Raw genomic sequence first — 16,258 nt, forward strand, 5'->3', positions numbered from 1 at the left:
AACAAGAAGTGTAGAGTCCTGCACCTGGGGTGGAAGAATCCCAAGCATTGTTACAGGCTGGGGACTGAGTGGCTAAACAGCAGTACAGTGGAAAGGGACCTAGGGGTTATGGTGGATGAAAGGCTGAATATGAGTAAATAGTGTGCCCTTGTAGCCAAGAAGGCTAACAGCATATTAGGGTACATTAGGAGGAGCATTTCGAGCAGACCTAGAGAAGTGATTATTCCCTTCTATTCAGCACTGGTAAGGCCACATCTGGAATATTGTGTCCAGTTTTGGGCCTCTCAGTGTAAAAAGTATGTGGATGTGCCGGAGCAGGTTCAGCGGAGGGCAACAAAAATGATTAACGGGCTGGAGCATATGACCTATGAGAGAGACTGAGGGATTTGGGCTTATTTAGTTTACAGAAGAGATGACTGAGGAGTGATTTAATAGCAGCCTTCAACTTCCTGAAGGTGTGCTCTAGAGAGGATGAAAAGAAATTGTTTTCAGTCGTGACAGATAGCAGAACAAGGAACAATGGTCTGAAGTTACAGAAGGAGGTGAATAGGTTGGATATTACGAAAAACTACTTCACCAGTTGAGTGCTGAAGCACTGGAATATGTTGCCTAGAAAGGTGTTGGATTCTCCATCCCTATAGGTTACTAAGTCACAGCTTGACAAGGTCCTGGCTGAGATGACTCAGATGGGGTTGATCCTGCCTGAAGCAGGGCTCTGGATTAGACGAATTCCTGAGGTCTCTTCCAGGCCTACGATTCTATGTTTCTAGATGTATGGGCAGAGTTGATGTACTTTGTTGCAGGGATTGGTTCCTGGGTTTCCTGCAGTGGGGCATGTGACTCGTGGTGCGGGTAGGTTGTGCATCCTTGATGATGTGTTGGAGAGGTTTTAGCTAGGGGCTGTAAGTAATAGCCACTGGCATTCTGTTGTCTTCTTTGAGGAGTCTGTCCTGTAGTAGGTAACTCCTGTGTACCCACCTGACTGTCAGTCTTCTTCTTCACTTCCCTGGGTGGGTACTGTAGTTTTAGGAATGCTTGATAGAGATCCTGTAGGTGTTTGTTTCTATGAGAGAACAGCTTGACTGTAGACAATGGATCTGTGATATATTCTGGATGAAAGCTGGAGGTTTGCATTTAAGTAGCGCAATCAGTAGGTTCCATTATAGGGTGGTGTTTATGTGACCATCACTCATTTGCACTGTGGATCTCAGGAAGTGGATCTCTTGTATGAACTAGTTCAGTCTGAAACTGATGCTGGGGTGGAAATTGTTGAATTAATTTTTCAAGGGCCTCCTTACCGTGGGTCCGGTTGATGAAGATGTAATCAATGTAGCGTAAGCAGAGGAGCAGCACTCAAGGATTGGAGCTGAGGAAGCGTTGCGCCAAGTCAGCCATAAAAATGTTGGCGTATTGTGGGGCCATAGAGGTACCCATAGCAGTGCTGATGACCTGAAGGTATAACTTTCCTCCAAATCTGAAATGGTTGTGGGTTTTAAAAAAAAAAAGGTCACAAAGCTCACGACCAGGTGTTTTGTGACATCATTGGAGATACAGTTTCTGACAGCTTGTAGTCCGACTTCATGATGAATGTTTGGTGTAGAGCGCTTCTACCTCCATAGCGGCTAGAAATGGGTTTTCTAAAAGATCACCAGTGGACTGTACAGTTCACAGGGAGGACTCAAAGATCGCTTCAAATGCTGGGAGTGCAGGGCCTCAGGAGTGTGTCTATATAGCCAGACAATCCTACTACAAGAGTGCCAGTGCCTGAGATGAAGGGCTATACAGTACTTCCAGCTTTATGGAACTTGGGTAACAGAATATCCCTGCTCAGAGTTCTGGAGGGGTGTGCCTGTGAAGGTTTGTTCCTGTGCCTTCTTCAGGTAGTTTCCTGAGTAGATGATGTTATTTGTTTTGGTACTCTCGGTGGGATCAGAGGATAGTGGCCTGTAAAAGATGGTGTTGGAGAATTGTCTAGCAGTCTCAAGTTCGTTATCTGACATATTCATGATGACTACACCACCCCCTTTTTTATTATATATGTGGGCATTGTTTCTGAGATTGTGCATGTCATTGCATTCTGCCTGGCTGATGTTATGGGGCACGTGATGCCAACTGCCCACAATTTCAGCCTGCATTTGTTGGCAAAAGTAATGTGTTAAAAGTCCAGTCTGTTGTTTCAACCATCAGGTGGAGTCCATGCAGAAGCCATCTTCTTGTAGCATTGGTACGATTGTTTCTGTGGACTCATGCATTGTTTACTGGCATGACAGAAATATTCCCAGAGTCACAGACAGCAAAAGTAGGCTTACAAGTCATCACAGAACTGTACCATGTGCCTGTGGGTGGTGGGACAGATAGAGAGTCCCTGAAATGGGACAGTCTTCTGCTGGACTAAGTACGTAGCTGGATAGATCTCTTTATTCTTACTCAGGAGTCCCCTCTTTATGCATCAGCTCTTTTGGCCCCAGAACCACACAGTGAAAGCTGATTATTCACCACAATTTGCAAATCTTTTATTTCCAGTGTCACTGCTTCCTGGGCAAGAGTCTCCCATTCGGGTGAATTGATTTTAGTCACCGGATAGAAAACGTTTATTTAAATAACTGATTTTAATCTACTTTTCTATTTAATTTTACTTATTTTCTAAGAAAGGTATACATATTGCTCGATACAAACATGAAAATGTGTTGATTTACACTAGATTTGGTACCTATTTTGCTACCTAGGAGGATACACTGTAACTATATATATTTATTGAAGCAATTGTATAGTTTATAATTTTTATACTCTTTATACTGTTAGTATGTTATAAAATGGTGACTGATACATTGCTTTATTTTCTAGATAATTAACTTTCTGCTCACATTGAGTCATGCTGCATAAGTATGGTAACTGGAAATTAATCAAACCCACAAAACAGCACAGGTAACATGATCCAATGGATGAAAGCTGAAGTTAGACAAATTCAGACTGAAAATAAGGTAAATTGGTGACAATGAGGTTAATTAACTGTTCGAACAATTCACCAATGATCATGGTGGATTCTATTGCACTGCCAATTTTTCAACAGAGACTGGACGCGTTTCCTACAAGGTATGCTCCAGAAATTATTTTGGGAAGTTAAGGCCTGTGCTATATGGGATGGTCAGACTAAGGCTACATGTACACTAGACATAGCAGGTGAGTGCTGCTACACAATTTCAGCTACACAATTGGCAAAGCTAAAATGGACTAATCGGTGGCCAACTGTTATGGCTGTCCGTATAGAAAAAAGTTGACGGGAGTGTTTCTCCAGTCGACCTTTCTTAACCTTCACCGCTCGCAAGGAGTTCTGGGGTTGACTTTGACCCCAGAAAGCACCCTTTCATTCATGCACCAAACAAAACAATGGAAGATTAACCCTGCGTGGGTTAATCTGCCACTGCAGTGTGGCCATAGGCTCAATGATCACAGTGGTCTCTTTTGGTCTTGCAATCTATGACTCTAGATTCCTGCCTGGTCACAAACTGTCCAAGAGTGTGTATCCACTGGAATTGGTATCTTTGAAGAACTGAGCTTTTAGAAATTATTTTATTGCTAGCAAGCTCACTAAGGGAACAAGTAAATAGCTTTTCAGAGATAATGAAAATACCCCTTATTTATCTACTTACATCACTACATACTCAGGTTTGATTTTAAGCAATAGTGATGAAAACTGATGGTTACATCTGACAGCTTTAAAAATTGTTTCATTTAGATCATATACTGGAACAGAAATATAAATGTAACACTGAAAAAACTGGGCTCCATATAAGTGGGATTAAATCTTCAAGAGTTTTTTTTCCAATGAAAGGTAACATCTTTATTATACATTACAAACTTTGAAAAACAGAACAAAAATCATAATTTATATGAAGAAGGTATGATGGATATCAGCATCTAGTAAAGATCCTCCCAGGATTACGCAATAATATTTTAAACAAGCTTTAAACCACTTCTAGTATTAACTAGGTATCTTTTCAACACTAACAATAACTCATAGCTGACAATGGCTATGAATAATGGCAACCTTCCTACCAACGCTGAAAATGATTTGGCTTCAGTTGTGTTAAAAGCATGCAAGACACCATACTCATGTGCAATACCCCGTGCCACTTAAACTCACGCATATTTTTAATGGAGTAAGTTAATGTCATCTGGAACAACTGGATGTGAACCAGCTTTTTCAAATGAATAGGATTTTTTTCCCTGCAATATATTCTACCTATTTAGAAATAAGAGAAGCGTCTTGCACTCCTGCGATTTAGACCCAGCAATGAGGAGCACTACATATGAGTAGTCCTCTGAAGTCATACACCAAAGTCTACTTGTCTTTGCATGGGCATAACACCTTGCACAACTGTGGCATTAAACAGCTATTCAATTGCTGTTTCAAATTTTGAAAAACACTAAACACCACATCATCTACTGAAAATATAACTTTGCTATCCCTCTGATCACCTATTTCTTTATCGAAAAAGACGTGTCAAAGTGGTAAACAAAAGTACAGCAAATATGCTATTAACACAAATTTGTTTCAACTAAGAATCAGCAGTGTCTCATTACAAGTAATGTTATTAAAATGTTCAAGCAAGAACTAATTTATAGAATTTATGAACATAAACAGTCAACTAAAAACTAACAGTTAACTACACCAAAGTTGTCTTCACTTACTGATGCAATTTTTAGGTAAAAATACACCAATTAAATGTGTTGCTTTAGGGAACAACTGAATGCACGCCGATCTATACAATTACTCACCTGTTCATAGACCCAATAAACATTATGGGATCAAAGAAATCTATACATCTAGTTGCCTTAGTTATGTGAACAAAATTTGGAATGGTTCTCTCATACAGATTGCACCTCCCCAGTCAGGCACTCTCAGGACCTGTGTGCTCCCAAATGAAAAAATTTGCCGGACTATCAGAGGTCAGGCCTCCAGGCTCAGCTGATGGAGTGGCGCAAGGGGGAAAGGGAGGGCAGCACCCTTCCTGGCTGCCACCTGCTCCCTGCCCCCAGACTGCCTAGGGAGTTCCACTCTTGGTGGGGCTCCATGGCCCAGGCTCTGCATTGTGGGGCTGCCTGACCCCACTATCTGGCTCCTTGCCAGCAGGTGAGCTCTGTTCTGGCCAGGTCATTTTTTCAAAAAAGAAAAACAGAAACTGATACTGGTATTTAAACATTCTTGTAAAATGTATAAAGGCACATTTAAGCATATTAAACAGCACCAATCCTTGTTTTTCCTAAACAGATCTGATAGGGAACTATTTACCTTTCTGTGATAAATACTACAGAGTCCTCTCTCTACGTCTGGCATCTTACACAGATGATTCTGAATCTGATCAAACACACTGGATTCTGACAGGAGAATTTCAGACACAGCATCAAGTCGGGCATTTATTTCACTGTAAAACAACAACAATGATGAGATCTATAATGAAAATTCCAACTTCTTTAACGGAGGGAACATGGTTGTCCAACATTTTGGATTGTGGTTAAGCCCACACTATCATACACAAAGTTATATTAATTTTTCAGACATCAGTTACTTTTGAACATGATTAATATAATCAAAAATCTCAAACACATTCTGGAAGCGATTTCTTCAGCGCTCCATTGGGTAAAGCTGCCATGGTTGCCTACAAACTTCTAAGGCCTCCACTGTTCTGACTACACTGAAAAAACAAGACACAGCATGTACATTGGTCCCCACTGACACTTTTTTGTGTTCCAATATGAATTGCATCAGCCAGCACGCTTACAACCATGGCAAGCTCCACACACTATGATGGTAGAGTTTATAACTTTTGTGAGACACAAAAACTGCAGCTTACAGCACTTGCAAACTACCTGACCTTTACCAGTTTATCTTATCAATCACAGAATCATAGAACAATAGAGCTGCAAGAGACCTAAAGAAGCCTTCAAGTCCAGCCCCCTGCCCTAGGCAGGACCAAACCCATCAGATCAGCCCAGCCAGGGCTTTGTCGAGCCGAGACTTAAACACCTCCAGGGATGGAGACTCCACTACTTCCCTGGGTGGACCATTCCAATGCTTCATCACCCTCCTAGTGAAAAAGTGTTTCCCAATGTTCAACCTAGACCTCCCCAACTGCAACTTGAGACCATTGTTCAGTGTTCTGCCATCCATGACCACTGTGAACAGCCTCTCTCCAGCCTCTTTGCAAACTCCCTTCAGTAAATTGAAGGCTGTTATCAAGTCCCCCTCTCAGTCTTCCCTGCTGCAGACTAAACAGTCCCAATTCCCTCAACCTTTCTTCATAGGTCATATGCTCCAGCACCCTAATTATTTTGGTCGCCCTCTGCTTGACCCTCTCCAGCATGTCCACATCCTTCCTATAATTGGGGGCCCAGAACTGGACACAGTACTCCAGATGCAGCCTCACCAAAGCCGAATAAAGAGGAATAATCACTTCTCTGGATCTACTGGCAATGCTCCTCTTGATGCAGCCTAATATTCCATCAGCCTTCTTGGCTACAACGGCACACTGTTGACTCATGTCCAGCTTCTCATCCACTCCAACTCCCAGGTCCTTTTCTGCAGAACTACCACTGAGCCAGTTGGACCCCAGCCTGTAACAATGCTTGGGATTCTTCCAGCCCAAGTGCAGGACTCTGCACTTGTGCTTATTGAACCTCTTCAGATTTCTTGTGACCCAGTCATCCAATTTGTCTAAGTCACTCTGGACCCTATCCCCACCCTCCACCGTATCTACCTCTCCCCTATTACTTCAATGAAAGCTACTCAAACTGGACAAAAGCTTGTAATCTTCTACCACCACCAAGGAACTGCATTTGAGGCTTTCCATAGAATTTCCAGCTCCTGCAACACAACCCTCAGAAGTTGTATTCATAGCAAAGAAGAAATACAGGTCTCAAACAAGTTACACACAAACTCTGTGCATGTTCTCAAGTGTTAACGGTTTGAAAGTGGCACACTTTAACCAACATGGAAATTCTCAAGAACAATAAATTTTAAGAATACTGACTATTGAAATATTGTCCTTAAAAATAACTTTCTTTAGTTGCTTGCATTTCTATTTTTTAAAAATAAACTGATAGAAACATTATTTTAAAGTTTTCAGCTCTTATTCTGTTCCCATATCCCCAATTATGCTCCATGTTTATGATAAATCTTATTACCCTACTTCATCCACATTTCCAAAACAGCTCACAGTGCATCACACAATACACACACCTGTATTAGTGGTGCATACACTCTGCAACATGACTGGTACATCATGGGTCCTGAAGTTTCACCTAATCTGAATACAAGTCTCTATACAGAGTAGGTAAAGTTGTTTAAAAACTAAACAAAAACATGGTAGCTAATATGTTTCAAGCTATATTAATTTTAAGTCATTTAGCCCAATTTTACAAAGCTCTTGTCTTCACTGTATATTTCATTAGCTTGATTTGTGCAACACTAAAATCAACACATCGCTGTCATATCATAGAAACCTACCCGGTGCAGTGTTCAATTCGAATTTAAAATTCTGAATGAAGGGTAGTGAAGAAGTGCCATGTCTTTAAATCGAATTCATTAGCCTCCAAAGATTTCCCATATGTGCCCCACAATGCTCTACAGTTCTCCACTGTGGCCTTTTACATTTCTACTGCTCTCAGGTGTGGAGGAATTAGGCAACAGAAAGACTGTTTCAATTCAGCACCTGGAAGCCTGTGGCTGTAAGGTCATGAGTGGCTGAAAAATCCCTTTTTGTTTGTTTGCTAGTAGAGCGGCTGTGGGGTCTGTGGTTCTGTGTACACCCCTGCTAGCTGCCTTTTTTTTCCTGCACTGCCTGGTGCCAGCCACTGCCCCACCGTACCATGTGGCAGCTAGGCTGTGGGTGGGGGTCGTGCTTGTACGATAAGACAAGAAATTTCTTTTCAGCCATTTACAAGTTGTCCTGCCCGCCCCACATTCCCACACTTCTCTCCCTGAGAGGTGCCACAGATTCTGGAACTTTCTCTTGCCCACTTCACATGGCAGCGAATCCATGGGTGGGGGTCGTGCTTCAATGAGAAATTTCTTTTCAGCCACTTACATTTTGTCCGGACCCCCACATCCCTCCCCCAGGAGGAGCCACTTAGCCTGGAACTTTCTAGCACCCATCCATACACCACATGGCTTGACCCCAAACCAATAAAAGGATGTGCCGCACAAGGTTCTAGGCAGCTTGAGAATGGTCAGGGTCCTGTAGCTGGCCAGGGGAAGTCTCCCTAATCAGTCAGTCACAATTTTTGGGCAACAGAAGAAAACACTTTGTCACAAGAGCGGCTGTCATCTCAGTGGACATTCTTGTATAGGCTTTATCTAAAGGCTATGGGGCTGGCTATAGTTGAGGGTCTTTTAGCCACCCGGGGGAAGTCTCTCTCAGCAGTCACGATTTTCCAGTGCTGGCTGTAGCCGGGGGTCTTTAACTGCCCTGAGCCATAACTGTGTCAGTGAAGGCACTGTAATAGTGACACAAGCACCACAGTTCTCAAAGTAAGGCTTGCAGCAAGGAACATTTTTGTTCTCAGAGTCTTCTTTGGCAGGTCCAAACCTGGCTGTAGTCTGGGGTCTTTTAGCCACCCAGGGGAAGTCTCCCTTGGCAGACAAGATTTTCAGGGCTGGCTATAGTCGGTGGTCTTTTAGCTGCCCCTAGCCATAACTGTTGGAATGATTCATTGCAGTTTCAACGTAGCGCTTGTGCCTACTTTAACAAATTCTTGTTCTAAGGGTCTTCTTTTCCAGGAGGTCTACATCTTTGAAGGTCCAAACCTAGATCCAAGCCTGAGCCCACTGGTAATAGGGGCAGGTGGTGGGTCCTGCCCCGGAGTGTTGTCGAGCAACTAAAGCAGCCATAACTGAATCAATAATCCATTGCATTTTCAGTGTAGTGCCCATGTCTACTTAAACATATATTTCAGGTGCAAATTCTTGTTCTAAGGGTCTTCTTTTCCAGGAGGTCTACATCTTTGAAGGTCCAAACCTAGATCCAAGCCTGAGCCCACTGGTAATAGGGGCAGGTGGTGGGTCCTGCCCCGGAGTGTTGTCGAGCAACTAAAGCAGCCATAATTGAATCAATAATCCATTGCATTTTCAGTGTAGTGCCCATGTCTACTTAAACATATATTTCAGGTGCAAATTCTTGTTCTGAGGGTATTCTTTGCCAGGAGGTCTAAATCCACATGCAGTTGGTGGGTCCTACCATGGAGCATTGGCCAGCATCCTTGGCACAGATGTAGCACTGCTGGACCTCCTTAACCTTCACTTAGACCTCCTCCATGCTGCAGTGGGGGATGGCCTCGTTCTGCCAGGGTGGTGACCATCCAGCCTAGGCTTGGGCATTATGGCTCTTCACCTTGAGGTCTTGGAATAGATCTTCCTCACCCCACAGGTCTAGGAGAGTCTGCACCTTTCGCCCAGTCCAGGAGGGACCCTCCTCTTGGTGTCTGGGTCTGGCTCTTGGGCCTTTTAGACACAACTATTGATCTGAGGATCTTCTTTGCTAGGAGATCTAAAACCAAGCCTGCAGAGATCCAGTGCTTTTGCATCTCATTTTTGAAAACCTGTCGATTGGGAAACCCATGATATTTTTTCTAACCATTCCTAAGTGCTTTACTACCCCTTCTCTCCCCTCAACTATGAAAACCACATCTCTTTTACAAGCAAGCCAGACCCCGCCTGGAAAAAGGGACATTTGTTTAACACAGCAGGGGAAAGAGGGAAATTAAATGTAGGACAGGAAATGTGGGAAGATATCGTAAGAAACCCACATCCACTTGTGGGGCATTTTTTTCTCCCATGCTGCACCAGCAAAAACAGAATGCTATGGGGCTCAAGGAACTGTGGGGTAGGTTCCCACAATACACTGCTGCCACAGTTGATTTAAGCTACTGGTGTGTGGCAGCAACAATTTGATTTTGTGGGGAGCATGTGGGAATGTAAGGATGCTCAAAATAGAACTGATAAAACAGCATTAATAAATCTATTTTAATAAAACTGATTTTCGCTCGTACTGGAGGACACAGCCTTAGTTTATTGGTTTTTAACATTGAGTAGTATCTCATTTCTACAGTTGACCACAACCAGTCTTTCACAGTTATAATGGAGACAAGAATACTGAGGGTTTTAAAGTATGGACGTAAACCTTTATGCTTTGTGGCATACACCTAACTAATGGGCACTAGGAAGACATTCCCCCTACACAGTTGTCCCACTGTTGCCCAGACTGTGGTTTTTTGTACCTTCTTCCGAAGTACCTTGTACTGATCATTGCCAGATAAAAGGATCCCAAACCAGACAGAATTCTGGGGTGGGACAATATGGCAATGCCTACGTTCTTACTGGAGACTCATGTTTTTATTTATTAATAAAAACAAACAAAACCCCCAAAATAATCTGAAGATTAAAGGGGAAAGAAATATTAAACTGAAGACTGGCATTATTTCTCTGAATCAAGTTTCTTCATGTCTGGCTTTATCTCTATAGTAAATCCAAGAATTATGAAATAAAATCTATTATATAACAGTCAGGTTCATGACAGACACTTGCTAACGATCACAAATTGTCCCACAGAGTCATGTACAAGTAGCTGTTATATAAATTTGGGCATAGGTCACTTGGCAAGCATTTTTCAAAATTCAGGAAGTTACTTTCATGAAACTGTATTAAAACAGGATAAGATACCAATTTACCACACACAAGCTTTGCTGATGACGTGATGCAGAATTATTAAATTATTTTTCTTCGCAATCACCCACAACAGAAAAATAAATTTCTACTCAGACTATTGTATGCAGTATTGCTATTGCTCAGTCATTCCCAGAACATCAGAGAGACAAGGTAGATGAGGTAATACCTTCTATGTCACCTGTATTACACTCTGTGTAAGCTCAAAAGCTTGCCTCTCAGCAACAGAGGTTGGTCCAGCAAACGATATTACATCACCCATATTACTGTCCACTGGAATGTAACTTTTGAGGATAGGAACTTTTTTTTGTTTGTAAACTATGACAAATTCATCTCACAGAAATAATAATTACCCCTTGTTGGTAGACAATTGGGACAGAATTCACTTTGTAGACTTCTCAGCTGACTACGTCTGAATTCCATCCACTAAACAAATTTCAAATGTAACAACACCTCCACCGGTGAAGGGCCTTGATGAACATTATAACAAAAGAACTTCAAAACTTATTGCCAGCGACCATTTGAATTCAAACACTGGTCTGTTTTAAAACCAATGATTTTGGGCAGGCTGTGTACAATTAAGTAGAATGACTTAACTGCTTGTGGCATCTACCTTCATACTTAAGCTGCCTTCTTACCACTGTGATGAGACAAAGCTGGGGAAGGACTGCAAACATGTTGGAGCACAAAACTAAAATGCAAGGACTCTTGATAAATCGGAGAATTGGGCTACACATAAGAGAATGAAATTCAATAGAGACAAACATAAGGTGCAACAGTTAGGGAATTAAAAACAAATGCACAAACAGAGAATGTGGGATAACTAGGTTAGCCCCAGCACTACTGAGAAAGACTTGGTAGTTATGTTGGATCACAGTTTTAATTCACAAACTCTTTTTCCTCTTTCTAGCTTTTTCTTAACATTTTTTAAGAACACAGACTACCTAAGACTGCATAGTATATTGTGGCTTTAAAGATAGTGGGATGCTCCTCTGTTTTAGAAAAAAAATAAGGAAAAACGTTTCCCAAAATATACATTTTCTTAGTGGAAGACAACTATTCAATTTAGGGATATTAACATTTACATGGTAAGGGCTGGAGCAACCCCATGCCAGCTGTGGTCAGGAGGTTGCTCCAGCCCTGCTGGGCCAGCTGTGGGTGGGGAGCTCCCCAGCCCACCCAGGCCACTGCCTTCTCCCTCAGTTAGTTGGTCAATCGCTTACACCTAATGTTTAACTGCTTAACTAATTAAATGGGATTTTACATCCCTAGTTCAACTGTCCTCTGGTTTATTCTATTTGTGGTTTGTACAAAATCAGTTTGCTTTAATCTTTTCTTATGCTTGCGTGAAGTTTCATTTCCTTTTCACAGAGAGTTTTCATTTTATTTAGGCATAATTTTAAGTCAAATATCTAAAGCACTGTTTCGTGCTACATGCATAGCAAATAACAGATTTCTAATACAATGACTAATGACCCAGCAAATCCACTTTGTAATTACAAAGTGATTATGACTTCTGATACTTGTAAGCATCACTAATTCAAACAACTAGGTATTCAACTTGTGTGTGTGTGTGTGTGTGTGTGTGTGTGTGTGTGTGTGTGTGTGTGTGTGTGTGTGTGTGTGTGTGTGTAACATATGTGAGTGAATCTGCTATGGTTTTGTACTTAATTCAAGTGTGTTTAGAACCTAGGTATATGAACTGCATTTCATTTATGCTGTAATTATTTTAAATTATTAGTGACTATTCAAATTATGTGTATTAGTAAAAATGTCAGGTAACAAGAAGTATAACGAAGGTGGGATCACTCTATAATTACTATGTATCTTCAGTATAATTACAGTGTAATCAATAAAAAACTCATGTCTTCCTTTCAGGTTCTGTTCCCCTGTTATTTCTGCACAAAGAAAAGCTAAAACATCTCTCAAATGAACAATTACACTTTTAAAAAATTGCACTTTTACCCTAAATAACTAAAACTTGCAGCCTATGAAAACACAGTATTATTGAATGGATCTAAAATGAATACTAGTAATATCCAAGTGTTATGAATTTTTATTGCTGCATCTGTTAAAAGAATTTGCAAAACATCCAATGATAATCAAGCACTTTTGTTTATATTCAAAAACAAAATGTATTTCTGCCACTTGTGTCAAAGAAGGGAATTGTTAGCTATGTTAGCTTTATATGAATGAATGAATACTGCATTTACATGGAGATAGAAAAACCTACAATGCTACCAAAAAACACAGCCAGCAAATTCATGTTAGCATTGTAAAACCTTTTCCTTTACTAACAGACTTTAGGTTGTCAGAAATATAACCTTTACTTTCTCAAAGTCCTTTGGATAACTTGTCCTGCTGTCTAGCTGTCTCACTGTGGAGTTATGGGAGCAATCATGCAGTTAATCTTGGAAAAACGATTTCCATTTTAACTCTGAATTTGGACTCCCACTTACTCTCTCTCTCTCTCCACTCACTCAATATGTTTTTAAACTTCTTAGTTTTATTATCTTGGCCCACACTAAATTTGGATAGGAATAATCTGAATTGGGTTAAACTGTTTTTTGAATTAGGGAACACTCAAAACAATGTTTTTCCTCCTATGGAAAAGAAACTTATTTCTATATTAAGCCTCTTCAAATAAAAGCAATCTCGCTTTACCAACATCAAATTTGTTTTGTGCACCAGCGTTTGATGAAGACTTGTGTATATTTATAATTTTGCTATCCTTCAGAAATCAGAACACAATTACATTCATGACACTAGCCATTCCTCCCTCAAGTCTGGTCACAAGTATCAACAGTATTTGGGTACATTTCCCATTTATTTCAAAATATCTAGACAGTATTTTCAAATGAGTGTCTAACAACAAAACCCTTGTGAATGCCACATTTATGAAATTCAAAAATTAAAAAAATTTATACTTTTTCAATTTTCATCCACTTATGTCAACATACCCTACGAAACTTGTACAACTAACTTGACAGCTAACCACAATGAAAAAATAGAGCTATCACCAAACATTTTTGGTTTTTGGTTCCTGTTCTAGGTCAGAGTCAAATTCTGCTTCCAGTATGAGGCTTTGATTCTGACATTAATTCCTGCAACATTAAAGACTGCATCGTTATGTATTTGCAAATCGGAAAGCCAAGGACAAACACACTACAGCCAAAAATAATACATTCTCAGTCAATCAGATCCAGCTGTGGAACAAACTTCCAAAAGATGTTAGACTAATCCAGAGGGTCAGGACACCCTGAGGTCATGTTATAAAACTAATCTCTTTGTTGGCACTTTTACTGTAAAAGAATGGAATTTACAATAAACTCCAGTACTCCCTGAGAAAACCCCAGCCACATTTCACCTCCCAAGTAAAAGATAAAGATTTACTTTACCTGGCTTTCATGAGAGGTTGTGTCACCCACTTCTTTAGTTTACGACGTCCAAAGGAAGTGTTGGTATGATCCAAGATCCACAATAGACTGCCTTTTGTTTTCATATCAGTCTAAGTAAAAGTAAGCAAGACTTATTTATTAATTGAATGGTCACACATATACTTAAAATAATTACACCAATCCAAGTATTAAATAAAAAGGATTTAGTTTAGTTTTAGAAAACAGGAATGAAACAAACTCCTCTAATTTCACTTATATGCTAAAAGTGTTATGTAAAGCAAAACAAAGGATTGTCAAGATTTTCTCTCTCTTTCAGTGAGCATGTTCTCTCACAAGATTGCCTCACAGAACAACTGGGATGAATTCTACAAATTAACTGACAGTTGTAAGCATGAGCCAGTGACAGAAAGTTAGTGCCAAAAACCCACCAAAGTAAAATGACCTGAATGAAGTTGCTCCAGAGTTTTCAGACTTAAGAGACAACTTTCCAGGGCGCCAGTGGCAGTGGGGTCCTTAATTCCAATTCAAAGACAATGAAGGCTGACACCTAGCTGCTATTTGTGGTTCTCAGAATTCTCTTGCTTTACAATTTTTTCTGTTTATAGCTTCTAGGTGAGAATTCTTTTAAAAAAAGAAAAGTGGCCATAAGGGATGTAGATGTCCAACCTCTATCTATTTCAATGGGATTGGGGCATCTCAATTCTATATACAGCTTTAAAAATGTCAGCCTCTATCAATAAAATACTACTTTATCATTACCTGATTCTGTAATATTTCCAGATTTTTCAGTGTTGTCCCATTAATTGTCATGTATTCCGCGTCACTTGATAACTGTTTAAAATTACTTGGCAAAAAAAAGAAATATTTCAGAGGTCATATTGCAAGTACAGAAAGAGCCATGAGTGAAATACAAACATCTGACATCAAACATCAACCGTGTCCTACAAAAATCAAACAACAATGAAAAACAAATCAAATAAACTAGTTAACTAATACAATAACTGCACATAAAGAACATCTTTCCACTAAGGATCTTCATCATGTGATTGATAAAGTAAAATACAGTAAATCCCCAAAATGCACGATTGTGAGTTTCACTTAACTTGCATTAGCGCAAGTTAAGTGTAACTCGAAGCAGCTCTGCGGCTGTCTGCCCGCCTGGCTCCCCCATCTCTGGGAAGCCAGGAGAAGTTGTGCCTGGCTCCCCACCACTGGCAGGAGCCAGGCTGCCACCTGGTTCCCAGCTCCCCACCTCACTGTTGGAGCAAGGAAACTGCTGGTCAGAGCTGGGTCAGTTTCCTGGCTCCACAAGCAGAGGAAGACAGAAGCCAGGATGCCGCCTGGCTCCCGGTAACTGACCAACACCAGTGCTGGTCAATTTCCTGTCTCCTATGAGCTGCAGGAGCTGGAGCCTGGCTCACAGCTCTCCACTGCTCACAGGAGGCTGGTCAGTTTTCTGGCTTCTGAAATACATGAAAATTCAGCTTACGTGGAGGTTGCCAAGAACACAAACTCCGCCTAAGTTGGGGTCTACAGTACATTATACCTGAGCAACTAATCCAAGATCACACAATGCTTTAATAACAGAGCTCCAAATAAAACCCAGTTCTCACATTCCTAGTCTAGCACACCAATCCCTTGTCCCCTTCCCATCTGTAGATCAGCAAGAAAACCACTGTCCACGACATTTTTTTACGTTTCAATAGAACATATTTCCATTTACTTCCCTCCATTTAAATAGTAATGTGATACAAAAATACAGATGTCCTGACTTCAGTATGGCCCTAATAAACTGTACTCTGCCCCAACATGACGGGCTAGACCCAGGCTGCAGTGGGCCACAGTGGTGGATGCCCTGGACTGAACCAGAACTGCTGAATCCCCCACAAGGGAGCAACCGACTGCTTGAGCAGTCACTGCCGGAGGGCAGTGCCCTGAAGAGGATGCTGTGACCTAGAGAGTGAAGCAGGTCCAGAGCAGATTGTGTGTGGAGAGAATGAGCAGCAGACAACACACCAGCCAGAAAGAGGTGCCCTGATGAGAACAATTAACTAATTCCTGGAACAGCCAGCAGGACGCGCGATGGTGGTGGGCTACCCCCATTCCAGACAGACTTATGCCAAGAAGCAAGCTCTCTATT

At 41.1% G+C, this 16,258-nt stretch overlaps 1 protein-coding gene across 2 annotated transcripts in view; it reads right to left on the bottom strand.

Annotated features, from left to right (window-relative positions):
- MSH3 (mutS homolog 3) overlaps window positions 1-16,258 on the bottom strand; it is a 170,252-nt gene that overhangs the window by 90,540 nt on the left and 63,454 nt on the right. For both annotated transcript variants that reach the window (XM_074995384.1, XM_074995383.1), the window contains exons 11-13: window positions 14,878-14,962; window positions 14,119-14,228; window positions 5,294-5,426 (exon numbers count right to left, since the gene is read on the bottom strand). In XM_074995384.1, coding sequence (XP_074851485.1) covers window positions 5,294-5,426; window positions 14,119-14,228; window positions 14,878-14,962 — 328 coding nt within the window. The remainder of the gene's footprint in view (window positions 1-5,293; window positions 5,427-14,118; window positions 14,229-14,877; window positions 14,963-16,258) is intronic.

This window comes from Carettochelys insculpta, chromosome 5 (genome assembly GCF_033958435.1).
Source record: "Carettochelys insculpta isolate YL-2023 chromosome 5, ASM3395843v1, whole genome shotgun sequence".
NCBI lineage: Eukaryota > Metazoa > Chordata > Testudines > Carettochelyidae > Carettochelys > Carettochelys insculpta.